This window comes from Hypanus sabinus, chromosome 28, assembly GCF_030144855.1.
Source record: "Hypanus sabinus isolate sHypSab1 chromosome 28, sHypSab1.hap1, whole genome shotgun sequence".
NCBI lineage: Eukaryota > Metazoa > Chordata > Chondrichthyes > Myliobatiformes > Dasyatidae > Hypanus > Hypanus sabinus.
In genome coordinates, this window is record NC_082733.1 from 14930255 (window position 1) to 14950914 (window position 20660).

Here is a 20660-nt window from a genome sequence, read left to right on the forward strand (position 1 = left end):
ACATCCCTTATCTATTTATTTATTTATTTATTTATTTATTATTTTCCCCCTTTTTATCCCTCTCTGTCCCTCTCACAATCACTCCTCGCCTGCTCTCTATCTTCCTCTGGTGTTCGTCTTCCCTTTCTTTCTCCCTAGGCCATTCCATGATTCTCTCCCTTCTCCAGCTCTGTATCCCTTTTAAGCCAATCAACTTTCCAGCTCTTAGCTTCATCCCTCCCCCTTCTGTCTTCTCCTATCATTTCGGATTTCCCCCTCCTCCTCCCATTTTCAAATCTCTTACTATCTCTTCTTTCGATTAGTCCTGACAAAGGGTCTCGGCCTGAAACGTCAACTGTACTTCTTCCTATAGATGCTGCCTGGCCTGCTGTGTTCCACCAGCATTTTGTGTGAATTGCTTGGATTTCCAGCATCTGCAGATTTCCTCGTGTTTGCATTTTTAAAATGACTAACGTATATGGCAACGTTTTGCCCCGCTGTCCTATTGGCAGAAGAATCAGAATCAAATTAATTATCACTGACTTACATGATGCGAAACGTTTTTATGCTAAGGCAGCAGTACAGTGTCTACGTAAAATTACTATAAGTTACAAAAATAAATAATAGCACAAATAAAAAAAAAGAATGAGGTCATGCTCATGGGTTCCTGGACTATTCAGAAATCTGATGAATCGATATAGCCTTCCTAATAATAAAGTCACTTTCTGCTACAAAAATACTTCTCCTCCAAAAATGTTGTTTTCAAAACACAATTTGCTTTCTCTTTCAGAATTACTTCATTGCCCTTCGTTCACCATCCAAACTCAGTGGCTCACACACAGCTTACAACTTAACTTTACTACTGCTAACATAACAATAAACCCAACATTGCTTCGTAGTGATTCAGGCACCCTGTGAGATTTCCAACCACATTTGTACTGCCAGCATTTTAATATAGAGTCTATCCACTGGAGTGTCGATTTTTTAGGTCTGCAACCTCTCTAGAAGACAGAACTTCATACGGGTGTATTATAGACTCAAAGCCATTTTCTGCCATCTTAATGTGCATACTGTGCCACTGAACAGTATGATTTGCCTTGACATTATCAGTTTTGGTTTTCGAACCAAAAGAAATACCGCAGGAATTTTTATATTTAAAACAGCAAAGATGAGTCAAAACAACTACTGAAATCAACTCTGACTGAACATATTGGGTAATAGTCAATATTATGATGAGCTGCTCATGTTAAAATACAAGCAAAATGATGCTGTTGTCCACATTCTGTTTGTATCTATATTTATCACTGCTCTGAGTCAATGAATTCCACTGAAAGAAATGTAGTAAGAAAAGTGGAATAGAAAGTACAGGAAGTGCACACCAAATACAGGGGTTCACAAAAGTATTACAGCTAAGTCTGGGGCTGAATTGCTCGACACTGTCAAAGGTTCGCCAATGAACTCAACATCATGGCAAAGGAAGCCCAGAGAACTAAATCACCCCACAGCACCACCATCTGGCCAATATCTGCAACAACACTGTTTACCCTATGCCCCTTTACCATTTACTTGACCCACACAGTACAAAAACAAGCACTGCTTAGGAAATAAAGCAACTGTGTTGAGACAAGAATAGCATTGGTCCAAACTTCAGATGCAATTGGAAATGTACTCTTGAACTCAAGTACAAAGTGCAACAGATTCTATCTTTTGATATAGTAGAAAAATGCTCACCATTTTTATGTAGTTGGAGTACGACAACATAATCAAAATAGATCTGGCCAATTTCCAAAGGAAATGAAGAAAACAGCTGTTAAAAGATATCTGGTCAATATAGAATTATAAACAAAAAATACACAAGTCAAGAAAATGATGGACTCCCCTAGGCTGAACCAGGAGTAATAGTTCAAAATATAATACAGACCAGAAAGGTGCAAAATTATGTATTTACTGGTTATAGTGAAATACTGCACCTAAAAGGTAATTGCCAAAACCCTGCTTGTACAAACAATATTCACCAATATATGTAAAGGTAAAGGCACAGTAACAAACTAGAATCCACTGTTGTGCCCAGCAACCAATCCTCATGAAAGAATAAAATAGCATTTATAATTATACCTTCCATGTCCTCAGCTCAATCCAAAGCACTTAAAATTACTCTGAATTGCTGGCATCATAATCTGTTATATGGGAATTTAAAAGCACAGGAAAATACAAAGCTGCATGGGTACGGCTCTACCCCAACCACGAGCATCAACATCAGATACTGTCCTAAGAGGGTGGCATCTATCATTAAAAGTCCAACCATCTTCTGGCAGCTATCACTGGGCAGGAAATACAGAAGCTTAAAATCCTACACCACCGATTTTGGGAACAGCAACTTCCCTTCAATCATTTGCTCTACCAGCGGCGGGAGCAGAGCACAGCAAACTGTTCCTCACAAGTTGGCGACGCTTGTTTAAAAAGAGAGCTTCACAGGCATTTGGCCACTGCAGAGGCCCTGTCAGCATGGGGAGCAGAGCACAGCAAACTAAATAAAAGTACAGGAGGGACAAGTGGAGCAGCCACTGTCCAGAGCAGGCCAGTGGCAAGAGTAGAAATGTTAGACTTTGGCTCGGAGGAGGCGTTGGATCTGGGTAAGCTTCTGTGCAGGTTTTTGCTTTGTTTTTCTCTTACTGTATCTGGTATAGTAAATGGTGGTCGTGTGTTCTTCATCCCGGAGGCCTGGGAGACCTAGTTCTCCCAGAGAACTACATCTGCATGAAGTGTATCTGGCTGCAGCTCCTTGAACACCGTGTTAAGGATCTGAAGCAGCAGCTGGATGACCTTCGGCTTGCACAGGAGAGCGAGGAGATAATTGATCAGAGTCACAGGGAAGTAGTCACTCCAAAGTTGCAGGAGGCGAGCAGTTGGGTGACTGTCAGGAGGAATGGAAATGTAAATAGGCTGTTAGAGCAGAGCTCACCTGTGGCCATACCCCTCAAAATATAAGTATACCACTTTGGATACTTTTGGGGGGGATGATTTCCCAGGCGAATGCCATGGAGAGCAGGTTACTGGCTCTAAACATGGGTCTGTGGTGCAGAAGGGAAAGAGAGAGAAGAAGGGAGCAGTAGTGATAAGGTACTCAATAGACAGGAGATTCTGTGGATGTGAACGGGACACCAAATGGTATGTTGTCTGCCAGGTGCCAGAGCCAGGGACAACTCAGATCGCGTCTACAGCATTTTGGAGAGGAAGGGGGAGCAGCCAGATGTACTGGTAAATATTGGCAGTCAGACTGTCAGGAAGGGCAGAAGGTGATGGGACATAGTCGCAGCCAAAAGAGTGAGTATCAGCACATTAGGGATGCAAAATCAAAGAGGGTAGCAAACACAGTACTCAAAGTGTTGTATCTCAATGCACGGAATATAAAAAATAAGGTGGATGATCTTGTTGCACTATTACAAATTGCCAGATATGATGTTGTGGCCATCTCTGAATTGCGGCTGAAAGATGGTTGTGGTTGGGAGCACAATGTTCAAGGTTATATGTTGTATCAGAGGGGTAGGAAGGTAGGCAGAGGGGGAGGCATGGCTCTACTGGTAAAGAATGGTATCAAATCAGTAGAAGATGTTGAATCCTTGTGGGTTGAGTTAAGAAACTGCAAGGGTAAAAGGACCCCGATGGCAGTTCAAGTCAAGTCACTTTATTGTCATTTCGACCATGACTGCTGGTACAGTATACGGTAAAAACAAGACGTTTTTCAGGACCATGGTGCTACATGAAACAATACAAAAACTACACTGAACTACGTAAAAACGACACAGAAAAAACTACACTGGACTACAGACTTACGCAGGACTGCATAAAGTGCACTAAACAGTACAGGCATTACAATAAATAATAAACAAGACAATAGGCACAGTAGCAGGCAGTAAGTTGGTGTCAGTCCAGACTCGGGGTATTGAGGAGTCTGTTGGCTTGGGGGAAGAAACTATTACATAGTCTGGTCATGAGAGCCCAAATGCTTCAGTGCCTTTTCCCAGATGGCAGGAGGGACAACAGTTTGTATGAGGGGTGCGTGGGGTCCTTCAAAATGCTGTTTGCTTTGTAGATGCAGCATGTAGTGTAAATGTCTGTAATGGCAGGAAGAGAGGCCCTGGTGATCTTCTCAGCTGACCTCACTATCCGCTGCAGGGTCTTGCGATCCAAGATGGTGCAATTTCCGATGCAGCTGCTCAGGATGCTCTCAATCCAACCTCTATAGAATGTGATGAGGATGGGGGGGGGGGGGGGGTGCTCCCAAAAGTGGCTGGGAAGTGGACCATAGATTATAACAGGAAATAGAAAAGGCTTGTGAAAAGAGCAATGTTATGATAGTCACGGGAGATTTTAACATGTAGATCGATTGGGAAAATCAGGTTGGTAATGGATCTCAAAAATTAGTGGGAAGATAGAGAATTGGGAAGTTCTTAAAAACCTACAGAGAGCAACTAAAAGAATTATTAGAAGGGAAAAGATGAAATATGAAAGCAAGTTAGCAAGTAATATCAAAGTGGATAGTAAAAACTTTTTCAAGTATTTAAAATATAAAAAAGAGATGAGAGTGAATATAGGGCCACGAGAAAATGAGGCATGATAAATAATAACGAGGGACAAGGAGATGGCAGATTAACTAAATGAGTGTCTTGCATCAGTCTTCACTGTGGAGGACACTAGCAGTGTACATGATGTTGTAGTGTGTGAAAGAAGTGGATGCAGTTACAATTACAAGGGAGAAGGTGCTCAAAAAACTTGAAAAACCTAAAAGTACATAAGTAACCCAGACCAGATGAACTGCACCCTAGGGTTCTGAAAGAGGCAGCGTTAGAGATTGTGGTTCCTGCAGCTGACACTTAAAGATACTTTGGTATATTGGTACACTGGCAGAACTTTATGGCTTTCTATTCCGATTGTGTTCTTATGACCTGTCTGCAAAGGACACAATTCCCAATCTAGTATTGAGCCAAAAGGAAACAAAGAGCAGGTACTTGGGGCGAAGAGATTAGACAGCAGCCTCAACAGAACATCACAGAGTTGCGCCATATGGTTTAAGACAGCTGCTGAAATACAGCTTTTATGATCAAAAATGCAAAATGACAGCTGTTGTACGTGTGAAGATGACTTACGAGTCTTGTGATAAGCTTTGGCAGACAGCAAACCACCTTCATCAAGTCAAAACAAAGCCCATCAGAATTAATGCTAATATATACATTCAGGTGTGGATTTAGTTAGTAAAAAATTAATGAGGCTACACATTGCCGAAGTCAGAAGATGAACACACAAGTATATGAAAAACACCGAATGTTAACGAAGGGTTTAAAATAAGAAGCTCCACAACCTAAAATTATTGGTGTGTTCATTCTTCCATCACCTTTCCATTCTCCTCTGGTGAGGAGTTGCTCTGGTGAGAATTAGCCTCTGGTGAGGAGGTGCTTTCAGTACCAGTAAAGCACTAAATGTTTTATTATTCTGAGTAAACTGTAATAGCCATATTAGTGACTGACATTTTTTATTTAAATGAGTACAATAAAACACTATTTTGGGGGGCAATGAGGGAGTTTCTCAATGAGAAACATGGTTCTGATGCTACAGCATCACAGATTCTGGATTTGGAAGGTACACAGGAAGTTAAAAACTCAATGCTGGCGACCTTCCTGACAGATACAACCAAAGAGCGTATTGCTCCATCTTTTGGCTGAATGCAGAACTACATCATACTGTTCAGCTGTTCTTCCCTATATATCAGTTTTGTATATTGTAGTGGGAAAGGATAACCAGTTTCAAAGTTAAAAGTTCAGAATAAATTTATTATCAAGTCCATTAACGTTTCTATACTACCCCGAGATTCATTTTCTTGAAGGCATTCACAGTTAATAGAAGAATCACAATATAATGTGCCCAATAGGACAGACAAACAATGTGCAATAGACCAGAAACCGTGCAAATACAAAAAGAAAAAAATAACAATAAACAAACAAGCAAAAAATATCGAGAACATGAGATGAAGAGTCCTTGAAAGTACGTCCATAGGTTCTGGGAACAGTTCAGTAATGGGGCAAGTGAAGTTATCCCTCTCATTCAAAAGCCTAATGGTTGAGGAGTAATAATTGCTCCTAAACCTGCTGGTGTGAGTCCTGAGGCTCCTTTACCTTCTTCCTGATTGCAGCAGCGAGTAAAGAGCATGACCTGTATGGTGGAGGTCCTTAATGATGGATGCTACTTTCCTTCAGTGATTCAAGTCTAGTCCAGAATTGCCATTGAACATGTGAGATGGCTTTCCAGATATCTTACATGGACCTCCTGTATTTTATTTGATCACCAGACCAGAACACTACCAATCTAGTCCTCAGCAGATTTCAGATCTCATAGTTCATCCAGAGCTCCTGGTTGGAGAAGAACACTCTGAATGATTTTGTGGGGCCACACTTGTCAACGCATGTCTTTATACAGTCCAAGGTATCCATGACTTACTTGTTAAGGTTGTCTGATGAATCTGTCTGATATTGGCACTTGAACATTTCTGACAATGGTCAAACAACCTAGTCAAAACAGATAAAGTGTTTTTGAAGCATCCTATGAAGGAGCATATATTAGTACATCAGGTACATAGTTATCATCACCAATATTCTGCCAGCAGAATATTTTCAGGATTAAACCTCTCCACTGTTTAGAATCAGAATTAGATCTAATATTCACTGGCATATGTCATAAAATATATTGTTTTGCTGCAGCAGCACATTGCAATACATAAACAAAAACCTATAAATTACACCAAGAAATAAAAAATTAAAATAAGTAGTTAAAAAAAATACTTGGCCAGTCCCTAAAACATTAAGTATGCATCTTCAGGCTCCTGTACCGCCACCTTTACAGTAACTAGGAAAAGACAGCATGTCCTGGGTGATGGATGTCCTTAGTCTTGCAGCTTTTTTTGATCCTATGCAGTGGCACCTCCAGACAACCAGTAATGCAACCAGTTAGAATGCTCTGCAGAAATTTGCAAAAGTCTTCTCGAACTCTAATGAAATACAGCCACTGTAATGCCTTCTTTATAAATGCATCAATATGTTAGGCCTAGGATAGATCTTCAGAGATGTTGACACCTAGGAACTTGAAACTGTTTACCGTTTCCACTGCTGATCCCTTCAGAAAGACTGGTATATGGTCCCTCGACTTTCCCTCCCTGAAGTCAACAATCAATTCCTTTGACTTACTGCCATTGAGTTGATTCTGGTGATAATGAACCTCTTAAAGCAATTCATTACAGCAGATGTAAATGCAACTGGGCAAAAGTCATTAAGGAAGCTCACCCTACTCTTCTTGGGCACTGGTATAATAGTCACTCTCTTGAAGCAGGTGGGAACTTCCTACTGCAGCAGTGAGAGATTGCAGATGTCCTTGAACACTCCTGCCAGTTGGTTGGCACAGATTTTCAGTACCCTACCAGGTACACTATCAGGGCCTGATGCCTGGTGAGGGTTTACCATCAGGAAAGATGTTCTGACATCGGCCTCTGAGACAGATTACAGGGTCATCAAATGCCACAGGGATTCACACAGATATAGTTTTATTCTCTCTTTCAAAACATGCATAAAAGGAGCTTAGCTCAACTGGAAATGAAGCATCCTAGCCATTAATGATGTTAGGTTTCACCTTGTAGGAAATGACAGCCTGCCAAAAATCCCAGAGCTGACGTGCATACAATTCAGTATCTAACTTCAATCGGAATTGGGTTCTCGTTCTTAAAATAGCCTTCTATAGGTCTAACTACTAACATATCACTTGTGGAACCAGAGTGTGCGTTATTCCAACAAGTAGGAGTCAAAAAGTCAGAGCATGAAAGCAGGGGCACATAAATCATGAGTCTTAAGAAGCAACACCAGTAGAGTCTGTTGAAATTGAGCTTGTTTTATCAAATAATGCATAGAATATAATGTAACAAACTCAATTATATGAATTATTAGCCATGCGTTAAATTTTATGTGAAGAGGCAGAATCACTGAAAGGTTAGTGACTTGACCTAGCATATTATTCCCTAAATGGTAAAGATTAAACACTCTGTCATCAATTTGAAAGGACAGGAGTATTACAATCATATAAAGCTTAATATATTATATTATCCTGCCAGTGCAGCAAGACCCACAACATGATATATCCAATTAGGACTACGTATTTATATTACTTGGCAATCCTATCGATCTTGAATATGTTGACTGCAAGGAAATAGCTGGAAACAATCTTAACATTAAAAAACATCCAGATGAGCACTGATATTTTACAAGTCCACAGGGCTATGGACCAAAAGTTGAAGAACTGAATTAAACTAAAAAGCTCCTGTACAGACAGAACAAATCTCAGTGATTAAATGGCTCAGTCATCGTCTCACTTTCAACTTAATATTTCACTTGCATGTTTGCTTCTTTCTTCCTCCCTAGAAACCACTAAACTAACAGTACTAAACTGATGAAGATTGATATTTATGTTACAGGAAATGAGAATTCCAACAGCACATGATCCTCAAAGAGAGAAAAAAATAACTTCACTGCTTTCTATTACATAGACAACCTTTTACTTTTCAACATTGTCACCACATTACAGATTCTCCCAGAAGAGGAAATATCCTCTCACATCCACCTTGTCTAGACCTTCAAAGATCTTCAAATACTTTAATAAGTTTTACCTTAGTATCAGGATCCTCAAGTCTGTCATAAAAATTAGATGCCATTAATATTCTAGGAGTTTCCTAATAATAGGTGCTACCAGTTAAATTCAGAATATTTGTTATCCTTTATTATGAATGTCATTAATATTTTAGCTCTTCAAATCTTTATAGCATTGTAAACCATTCCTTAATTTAATCAGCTCTATTCCATAACCTGCAATACTTTATATTTTTTGGTTCATGGAGTCTTGGCTACCCCCTCCATCTGGACGCAGTGATATAGTTCACCTGCTTCACGATTCACCACCAATACAGGACTGCTGAGTCTTTCAAAGACAGAGGAAGAGGAGGGTGTTTTATGATTAACTCCTCATATTTCACAAACAAGGCGGTTCTGTTCCAGTCCTACTCAGCTGAACTGGAACATCTAGCGATCAGGTATCGTGCACTTTATCTGCCACTAGAGCTTTCAGGCATCATTTTGGTAGCGGTGTACACTCCACATCAGACCTGTGTCAAACAGGCTCATGACCATGGGTTCACAACCTGGGATCCGCGGACGCCTTGGTTAATGGAAGGCACCCATGGCATAAAAAAGGTTAGAAACTCCTGTTCTAGACGAACTGAAAAACATAATCAACAGGCATCATCACCCTGATGCCTTTCCCATCATTTTGGGGGATTTTAACCAGACTACCTTGAAAAAGCCCCTGATTATTTATCACCAACATATCATTTGTGGAACTAGAGGAGCCAACACACTGGACCACTATTATACTACCATCTGGAACGCTTACCATGTCATCCCATGCCCACACTTTGGAAAGTCTGATAACTTGGCTGTACTTCTCCTCAAGAGTATATGCAGAGACTGAAGACCACGGCACCAGTGGAGAGGACCAAGAAGGTATGGACACAGGAGTTGGGGGAGTGCTTACAAGCTGCATTGACTTAGTGGACTGGTCAGTATTGAGGGATTCATATTTGAGTCTAAAAGAATACGCTACAATTGTCATTGACTTCATTAAAACTTGCATGGATTAGTGTGTGCCTATGAGAACATATGAAAACATACCATACGTACCCGAATCAAAAGCCATGGATGAACCAGGAGGTTTGTAGTCAGCTGAGGGCTAGATCTATGGTAGGCAATTCTGCTGATCCAGGACTATAGAAGAATGCCAGGTACGACTAATGGAGGACAATCTCGAGAGCAAAAGAACAAATGCAGTTGAGGTTAGAGGCAGAATCAGATGCATGTCAACTCTGGCAGGGTTTGCAGGCCGTTACTTCCTACAAAGTGAAGCCTAACATTACGAATGACAGTGATGCCTCACTCTCAGATGAGCTCAACAGTTTTTATGCACACTCTGAAATGGAGAACAAAACTCCAGCTACGAGGATGCCCGCAGCATCCAGTGACAATGCAATCTCCATCTCAGAGGCCAACATCAGGATGTCTTTCAAAAGGGTGAACCTTTGCAAGGCAACAAACCCCAATGGTGTACCTGGTAGAACTCTGGAAACTTGTGCCAACCAACAGGCAGAAGTGTTTAAAGACAGTTTCAATCTCTCATTGCTATAGTCGGAAGTTCCCACCTGTTTTAAAAGGGCAATAATCATTCCAGTGCCAAGAAAAGCAGGATAAGCTGCCTTAATGTCTACAGTTCAGTAGCACTCATATTTACACCAATGAAGTGCTTTGAGAGGTTGGTCATGGCTAGAATCAACTCCTGCCCAAGCAGGGATCTGGACCCACTGCAACTTGCCTATCTCCACAAAAGGTCGACAGCGGATGCAATCTCATTGGCTCTTAACGCAGCCTTGGATCACCTGGACAATGCTAATATTTACATCAGGCTCCTTCTTACTGGCTATAGCTCAGCGATTAACACATTTACTCTTACAGTTCTGAACAAAATCCTCTGGTACACCTCATGATGTGTGCTTAGTGCACTGCTCTACTCTCTCTATACCCATGATTGTGTGGCTAGGCACAGCTCAAATGCCATCTATAAATCTGCTAGCAAAGTTTCAGATGGTGACAAGAAGGCATACAGGAGCAAGATAGATCAGCTGATTGAGTGGTGTCACAGCAACAACCTCATGCTCAATGTCAGTAAGACCAAAGAATTGATTGTGAACTTCAGAAATGGTAAGTCAAGGGAACACACACCAGTCCTCATTGAGGGGCCAGAAGTGGAAAAAGTGAGCAATTCGAAGTTCCTGGGTATCAACATTTCTGAGCATCTATCATCAGACTCTTGAATCACTCAGCCCAACAATGATCTGGTCACACAACTTATTGATTCACTTTCAAGGACTCTTTACCTCATGCTCTTGGTATTTAATGCTTTTTTTTCTTTTTGTATTTGCAGTTTGGTGGTCCTTTGCACATTGGTTGATTTCCCACACTGTTGTGTGTGTGTTTTTCTTTGATTCTATTGTGTTTATTTGTATTTACTCGTGTGACAGGGTCCAGAAATGACCCTATCAACTGTGCTGCTATTAAGAGAGAGAGGGAGGTGTCCAACGCAATGAGAGAGAGACAGAGACAGAGACAGAGACTGCTCGAAAGATTGATGTTATGGTTTCTCTACAAGCTTGTTTACCTTTCCACAAGGACACTTGCCTGCTTGTAAAACTCTTACAGAGAGAGGAGGGCAGAGCAGGTTGATGGACGGCTGGTGTCCAACATGCGGGGATAAATACCAGGTCTGCTGATACACAGGCAGACACACGGTTTTGGACACTGGATGAGCTTGTTGTGCCCACAGGAAGGTGGGCTTTTGGAGGATCGATTCGGGGAAATTGATCAGTGGCTCTCGCAGTGTGAAAAGGTATAACCGGTGTGGAATCATTTGTGTGTCCACCCTCGCCTGGGTGATAATTCCATCACTGAAGAACGGCCGCATGTGTTATGGTCACAGTCAGTGACTTCAACAGGATTTTGGAGGACAACGGGGATTTCAGAAGACAATGGGAAGATCGACAGCATCAGCTCATCTCTCTCTCTCTCTCTCTCTCTCCAACTTTACTCAACTAACTACCTCCAACTGAACTGAACTCTCTACATCACAATAAGACGGTATCCATTTGCCCCTAGACTCGAAAAAGCTTGTGTTTTCTATTTCCACACAGGTGTGTGTATATACAGGTGTCTTTAATCATTGCTAACCTGTTTGATATATCTGCATTTATATTACAGTATTGCGTAGTTACCAATAAACACTATCAGTTAATTGCAATACCAGAATCCAAAGTGTTTTCCATTTCTGCCGGTTCTTTAATAAATTCACGTGGTTCACGGGGTACGTGACACTCCGAATGCCCACAAGAAAGAGAATCTCAGGGTAGTATATGGTGACATATATGTACTAAAACCCTCTTCCATATCCAATAAGGAGACTTTCTATTACATGGCAGATACATTTTGACAGAAAAGTCAAGAAAGTATAAAACTGAATATAATTTTGAAGCATAAAGTAACAATAAAATACATATATCTCTTCCAAGGTAGCCAAAAAATGCCAAACTAAAACTAACATCCATACAGTAAAAGTGAATTATTCCAATTGCATTGAAAGAAAGCAAGCAGTGGGATATACTTCCAAGAGGAATGTTTACACAACTCAGTTCAAGTGATGTTCCCAGCCATAAAGCATATCTCGATGGGCATGATGGCTTTATGTCAACTTGTTTATCTTAAAAGATAAAGCTTTAATGTTGACCTCAATGGTCTTTGAACGATTTTCAAATGTCTCTGACATTCAGAGAATTATAAGCACTGCTCAAAAGAATTTAAATAATTCAAATAACATTTTTTAGATTTTAAATGAATTTTTCTTTAGAACACATTTTGGTGCTAGAAATAAAGAAGTTAAAATCATTTGGATCAAGTGAAATCTTTAAATATTGTTTCAGCGTAAAATTGGAGGAGCTCCCCAAGGCAGTGTCACAGAACTGAGCATCTTCAGCTGCTTCATCAATGACCCTCCTTCCGTCATAAAGCCAGAAGTGCCGATATTCACTGATAATTTACCATTGTTCAATTCTATTCACAACTCTTCAGCAAAGTGAAGCACTCCATGTCTGCATGCAACAAGACCTCAACAACATGCAGGCATGAACAGAGAGATGGCAGGCAACATTTCCACCAAAATATGAGGCTATGACCATCTCCAACAAAAATGCAGGTCACTACCACCTTCTCAAGAACCACTTGGAACAGACAATAAAAGTGTAGACCTTACCAGCAACAGCAAAGGAAAATTTATTAAAGGGACAAGAGAAAACTATCTACCTGAATTAACCTTTTCAATTTATCGAACGAAAAGATAAATAAAAATATGCTCTGGCCTCCAGCTACAGTTCTGACTGGAAAGTAGCTGCAGACTTGTCTTATTTCACACTTTGTAAAATTTAAGAACATGAGCTTCTTACAGCCTCTTAAACATGCTCCGCCAGTCATAAAGTCAAGACTGATCTAATCTTGCCTTCAAATCCATTTTTCTGCTTATTCTTTAGCCTTAACTTCTCTACAGTTCAAAATCCTGTCAAACTCAGCCTCAAATACAAGCACTAACTGCTTTCACAGCTCTCTAGGGTACAGAAATCCAAATACTCCTATCATGCACACTGAAATTTCTCTTTGTCTTTGCCTTATACTTGGGCAATCCCTTTTTCTGAAACAACATCTGCTCTTCTGGATCCCATCATATGGGCAAACATCTATTCAATAACTACCTTGTCTGTTCCCTCAAACCCTGAGCAATTTAAAAGGGAAATTGCTAGGATATGTAATAATGCAGTCACCGATTCAATGAATTCTTACTTAGGTGAAACTCTCACCCAAATTCAATTTGCGGAACCACCAGCTTAATGTTGCTCTGTCTACAGAAGCCAGGCTCATTCCCCAGCCTGATCATGGCTCCCAGTCCAAATGGTGCTGTTCCACAAGTCAGGCTAATGCACCACGGAAACATTCTTCACGCACTCTACTTTCTCGTGACTCATCCTCATTACTCCCCACTCACAATTTCTCTCCTTCCCACAAATTTCCCACTTTATGACTTCCCGCTCCACTTCCACTTACCCACACTTCCTCATTTCCAAGACATTCTGCTTGGTTGCCACAGGAAGCTCTTCAATGGCACTGACCTACTTACTATGAGCTAACAAACCATTACTGCTTTTAAGTCATGCAAGCAGAAGCCAATGTGAATGATATAAGGCTGCTTTTAACATTTTCTAATTTGTGCAAATGGCACAAATAACTTCCAACTTTTTTTTCCCCCAATTTGCTTCCAGCTCTATTTTCAGGTCTCCCAGTTTTGACTCACCGAAGAACCCAGGTACCGACATTCTCCCGCGAATTCCATGTGGCACCCTCTGCACCGTGTGGAGATTGCTGCAGGACCAGTCTCAGTCTCTGCCACAACTCCAAGCCTCACTCCCCACAGCTTGACATTTACCTCTCACCAACATTTCATCCTCCACCATATACACGCTTCCAAATGGTGATTCTTCTCCTTCCTCGTTTCCAGGAAGGATTGGAAGATTACCCGTCTCCAGACCACGACCCCTGCAGCTTCAAACTCAGACATCAGATGACATCGGACCACAGATACCACTATTTCCGACTCCAGTTTCAAAATCCCCGGATGCCTTCAGACCATGAATTACATGGCCTCCAGCCCCAAGCCTCAGCTGTCTCCATCTCCAGGCCAAGACTTTTCTAAGTTACATTTGGCCCCTGGGTTCCCCTTCCCCCACCACATCCCCCCAGTCGCAGGTCTCCAAGGCTCCTTCCATCACCTTTTGGGTCCTCAAAGCTTCCACCATTCTCCTACACCCAACCCTCCCCTCTCCTCTGATGCCAGCAACTTCCCCCCCCCCACAACACCCCAGCTCTAATCCTTGCCATGTGTTCACTATTCCCCTCTCTGAGGTGGAATGTTCTGTCCTCAGCAAGGGCCTTACATTTGTCCCCTTTTCACCCACACCTCAGTGAATTCCACACCTGCCACAACACAGAGCTCATATTCTGTCGCCTCTGTCTCCGAACCCAGTTCTTTGCCAAGGATTCCCTGCCCCGCCCCAATGACCCTTCTCCCGTCTCCAACCTTCTCCTCTCAGTCACCCCATCCTGCTTTTCTGCCTACTCTGGATCCTTTCAACTCTAATTGTCGACGAGACAGCAACTAGCTCAACTTCAGCACTCCTCTCTCTTCTTTGAACTTACTTCTTCTGAATGCACTGCCTTCCACTCTCTCTGCACCAATCACAACCTCACCATCAAACCCAGAGACTGAAAAGGTGCCGTTGTAGTCTGGCGACTAACCTCTACCTTGCTGAGGCCAGGCAGCACTCTCAGACACCTTCTGTTACTTATCCCCTGGAAAAGGACCCCATTCCGGACCATCAGGCCACTGCCTCCTGCACCAGCACTCACCTCGTCAACTCTGGAGATCTCCCATCCACTGCCACCAACCTAAAAGTTCCCTTACCCCACACTGCTTGTTTCTACCCAAGACCCACAAACCCCGAATGTCTGGTTTCTCTCTGTTCCTGCCCTACTGAACTCATATCTGCATACCTCAAATCCATTTTATCCCCCTTGGTCCAGTCCCTTCCCACCTACATCCATGACACTTCACATTCTTTCAATCTCAACAACTTTCAATTCCCTGGATCTGAATGCCTAATTTTCACAATGGATGTCCAATCCCTATAAACTTCTTTGCCCAATCAATAAGGTCTTAAAACTCTCTGCTTTCTCAACCCATTCCCCTCCACCACCATCCTCCTCCTTCAGTTGACAGAACTGGTCCTCGCACTCAACAGTTTCTCTTTCAGCTCCTCCCACTTTCTCAAAACTCAGTGTCACCAAGGGTACCCACACCACACAGGACACAGCTACACCTGCCTTTTCTTTGGCTATGTGGAACAGTCCATGTTTCAAGCCTGCCCTGGTAATGCTTCCCGATTCTTTCTGTGATACAGTAACGATTGCATTGGTGCTTATTCATGCACCATGCTGAGCTCTTCAGTTTCATCAACTTTGCCTCCAGCTTCTACCCTGCTCTTAAATTCACTTGATCCACTTCTGACACCATTCACCTTTTTCTTGATCCGTCTTCATTTCTGGACACAGTAGTCTACTGATATTTTTTTTAAAAATTACCGATTCACACAGCTATCTTGACTCTACCTCTTCCCACCCCGTCCCCTGCAAAAATGCCATTCCCTTTTAGGTCCTTCACCTCCACCAAATCTGTTCCTTTTCAGAACATCAGAGATGTCCTCCTTCTTCAAAGAACTTCCTCCACCACTGATGCTGCCCTCACCCACATGTCCTCCATTTCCCTGACATCTGCGTGCATCCTATCTTCCTGCTGCTTTAACAAGGTATGGAGTTCCTCTTGTCCTTACTAACCACCCCACATCCTACACATTATTCTGCGCAACTTCTGCCACCTTCAACTGTACCCTACCACCAACTCACCTTTTATCTCCCCACAACTCTCCACTTTCCATAAGGATTGCTCCAACAATTCCCTTACTCATTCGTCCCTCCCCACTAATTTCCTTCCTAACATTTATCCCTACAAGCAAAAGAAGCGCTACACATGCCCATCAACCTCCTCCCTCACCTCCATTCAAGGCCCCAAGTCTGTCCAGATAAGAGAATAATACATCTGTCAAATCTGTTAGGATCACCTACTATATCTAGTGCTCCCAATGCAGCCTCCACTAGACTGGTGAAACCCAATGTAGATTGGTGGACTGCTTTGTCGAGCACCTTTTACTGAAAGGTGAAAAAGATTTTCCAGTGGCCAACCATTTTAATTCCAATCCACATTCCCATTCCATCATGTTGATCCATGGCCTCCTCTTCTGCCATGAGAAGGCTACTCTCAGGCTGGAAGAACATCACTTCATATTCCATCTAAACAGCCTCCAATCTGATGCCATGAACATTGATTGATTTGTCAAATATCCTGTAATTTCTTCCACCCCCTCCTTCCTTCTTTTTCATTTCCTCACTCTGGCTCCTCTTCTTACCTCTTCTCCTATGATTTCTCCCTAGTGCTCCCTCTCCCGTCCTTTCTCTCATGGTCCACTCTCCTCTTCTATCAAATCCCTTCTTCTCCAGCCCTTCACCCTTTCTACATTTCACCTCCTAGCACCATACTTCATACCCCTTCCCCATGCATCCGACTTCACCTATCACCTTCTACCTTGCATTCCTTCCTTTCACCCCACCTTCTAATTATAGCCTCCTCCTGCTTCTTTTCTGTAGATGCTGTCTGACCTGCTAAGTTCTTCTAGCATTTGGTGTGTTGTCCTGGATTTGCAGCTTCTACAGAGTCTTTCGCATTTCCAATCATGTTTTTACAATTTCAGATTTAGCATTAGGACTAACTTTACCAGGAATTTAGCACATCTAACTCAGGCCTTTGGCACTTCTACTACCAGATTAAAGAACATTTTCAAAAAACATACATACCTGAAGCCCCAGCCATCAACAGCACTTCCAAAAACCACATTTCCTTGCTCAGGGGCAAAGTAAAGATGTGAATCATCTGTTTCTTCCAGGCCAGCACTCCAGTCATAAATCTGTCCACTGGTCTTAGAGCCTAAACTGGGCTCTGGTGTGACATCCATCTCCGCTCTCTCTTCCAATACTTTTGAAGTAAAAAGACTCCCAGTTACCGCATTTACCTAAAGTATTCAGATATTATTGTACAATGAAAAAATGGGCAAAACATTTTTAAGAAGATAGAAAGTTCACCTTTCAATAAAATATTGCACTTCAAACTTCATTGCTATAATCACAAAGCTTCAGATACAGCTGTTATAATTTAGTTCAGTTTCACAAATTTGCATTCTTCATTACTCTTCATTTATTCTTAACAAGAGACAGGTCTCTTTCCTCATTAATCCACTCTACCATTCCCTAGACTTTTCCTCTGGTTTTCAATATCATAAGATCATAAGATATAAGAGCAGAACTAGGCCATTTTGGCCCATCTAGTCTGCTCCACCATTTCATCACAGCTGATCCATATTTCCTCTCAGCCCCAATCTCTTGTCTTCACCCAGTATCCTTTCATGCCCTGACCAATCAAGATTCTATCAAGTCAACACATACAAACAAGCTGGCTGAACTCAGCAGGTCAGGCAGCATCCATTCAAATGAGCAGTCAACATTTACCGCACTTCGGCCCTCACCCAATCCTCCCTATCACCACAACAGGGACTGTGTTCCCCTTGTCTTCACCTACCACCCCACCAGCCTCCAGATCCAGCATATTATCCTCCGCAACTTCCGCCTCCTTCAACAGGATCCCACCAATAAGGACATCTTTCCCTCTCTACCCCTCTCTGCTTTTCGCAGGGATCGTTCCCTCTGCGACTGCCTGGTCCACATGTCCCTCCCCACAGATCTCCCACCTGGTACCTATTCCTGTAAGCGCAAGTGCCACACCTGTCCCTACACCTCCTCCCTTACCACCATTCAGGGCCCCAAACAGTCCTTCCAGGTGAGGCAACACTTCACTTGTGAGTCTGCTGGGGTAATCTATTGCATCAGTTGCTCCCGATACAGCCTCCTCTACATCAGCGACACCCAACGCAGACTGGGGGAGCACTTCATCGAGCACCTCCGCTCCGTCCGCAACAACAGACAGGATCTCCCGGTTGCCACCCACTTCAATTCTGCTTCACATTCCCATCTGGATATGTCCATACATGGCCTTCTCTACTGCCATGATGAGGCCAAGCTCAGGTTGGAGGAGCAACACCTCATATACCTTCTGGGTAGTCTCCAGCCCCTTGGCATGAACATCGAATTCTCCAACTTCCGGTAATTCCCTCCCTCTCCCTTCCCCCATCTCACCTTCACTCTCTCTCCTCTTCTAGCTGCCTATCACTTCTCTCATGATTCTGCCTTCTTCTACTACCCATAGTGCTTTCCCCTTTGATTCTTTCTTCACCTCTCCTGCCTATCCCCTCCCTGCTTCCCCTCCCCCACCCCTTGATCTTTCCTCTGATTGGTTTTCCACCCTCCCCCACCTTCTTTATGGGGCCTCTGATCCCTCCTTCTTCAGTCCTGACGAAGGCTCAAGGCCCGAAACATTGACTGCTCATTTCAACGGATGCTGCCCGACCTGCTGAGTTCATCCAGCTTGTTTGTATGTGTTGATTTGACCACAGCATCGGCAGTATACTTTGTGTTTAAGATTCTAACAAACTCTTCCTTCAGTATATGTAAAGACTTGGCCTCCACAACTGCTTGTGACAACAAGTTCCAGATTCAGCACTCTCTGGCTAAAGATATTGTCTTCCCAAGTGATTTTACCTGACCCAAAGACGTGCTTTGGTCTACGCTACAGAGATGTATTAGCAAGAAATCAATAATTACCAGTGCAAGCCTACTTTGAACTCTCACTATTTTCCATAGGAATGCATCCTTTAACTGCAATTGTAAACATCTGCTAACCAAAAATACATGACAAAGTACATATGACTTTTCATACGTACATAACAAAATATTATCTAGAACAATTTCTGCAGCCCAGAGAACACCCATCGATGATCACCAGTGCCAAATAATGCACCATATTTTCTTCTGGTTGATTTTCCATTGATCCTTTTATAGTTACTAGCCTATAGATTTGCTGAGTATGCCCAAAAGAAAAATGAATCTCAGGGCTGTATCTGGAGATACCCATGTACTCTGATAATAAAATTCACTTTGAACTTTTGAACTTTGATTATCTCAATCCCATATTTTCTTTCTTCACGTTGTAAGCAGCTATCTTCTGAGTATAATACAAAGGATTTCATCAAGGCTTTAGAAAGCTATATCAAACAACATTTTGTTTGCTGTTGTCCTCCCCCAAAGCTTGTGAAATCCAGAAATCCAGTTTTTCATACCACCAATCTATTAAGCACCGTCTTAACAATTAAATACTTTTCTAAACAAAATTTGTATTACAAAATTAGCACTGCTACAGTTATCATAACTGTAAAACTTATCCTTGCTTAAGTATGCACAAAGGTTGCCATAGCTTCATTCAAACATGGGTAGAGAGTATCCTGGCTAACACTAACAACAGATCACCTAATCAATCATTAATTTCTGTTTTAAACTGGCTGCCACTCTTTCTTTACAAACATGATGGCATTAAGGTTAGTCTATTAATTAATAAGCAATTTGGGATATACTGAGGTTGGGAAATAAATTAACCAAATACAAGTTCTTATAGGACTCAAGTTGTGAGTCCTGACGAAGGGTCTTGGCCCGAAACATCGACAGTGCTTCTCCTTATAGATGCTGCCTGGCCTGCTGTATTCCACCAGCATTTTATGTGTGTTGTTTGAATTTCCAGCATCTGCAGAATTCCTCCTGTTTGCTTCTTTCACAATGTTAGTTTCAGCTACAGATTATTATTCAAACTGCCTTATTCCATCCCTCCAAAAAGCACCTTTACTCATCCCTCCTATGCAGTATCAAATAAGAATTCTCACAGGTTATCACCTCCCGAGCTCTTCCTGGAAGACTCCTCAGGTTGAATATTGAATTTGTTACGACACATCTGATATCATTGCTGAATTAGTTTATATTCCATCAAACTTTTTAAGTTATAATCCAGACCCATCCTCCCTATTTCCTTTAACAATTTCCTATACTATGTATGTGTCATAGATAATCAGCTCAATAATTTTACTTGTGTCTACCTTGAAAATGGACACCGCATTATTCTGCATCAATTCCAGCAGCACTTTCTCAGTGTTGACATGCTGTCATCAGCTCATAAATCTCACTGGTCATGTGTTACAAAATTGATGAATACAGATAACACTTTCATAGAGACAGTAAAATTAACATTTAACAAAGAAAATGACCAATATCCATTCAAGATATATTTTTGAGCCTCATTTAGCATTCTTTAAAAAATGTTAGGTATACTAACAAATGATTTACGTG

At 42.0% G+C, this 20660-nt stretch overlaps 1 protein-coding gene across 3 annotated transcripts in view; it reads right to left on the reverse strand.

Annotated features, from left to right (window-relative positions):
- The window catches only part of efl1 (elongation factor like GTPase 1), a 291123-nt gene that overhangs the window by 240352 nt on the left and 30111 nt on the right, over positions 1–20660 (reverse strand). For 2 of the 3 annotated variants that reach the window (XM_059952643.1, XM_059952644.1), the window contains exon 7: positions 17175–17389. In XM_059952643.1, the coding sequence (XP_059808626.1) occupies positions 17175–17389 (215 nt within the window). Of the gene's footprint in view, positions 1–9746; positions 11932–17174; positions 17390–20660 lie in introns of those variants that run through there. The other variant, XM_059952645.1, reaches the window with a different exon arrangement.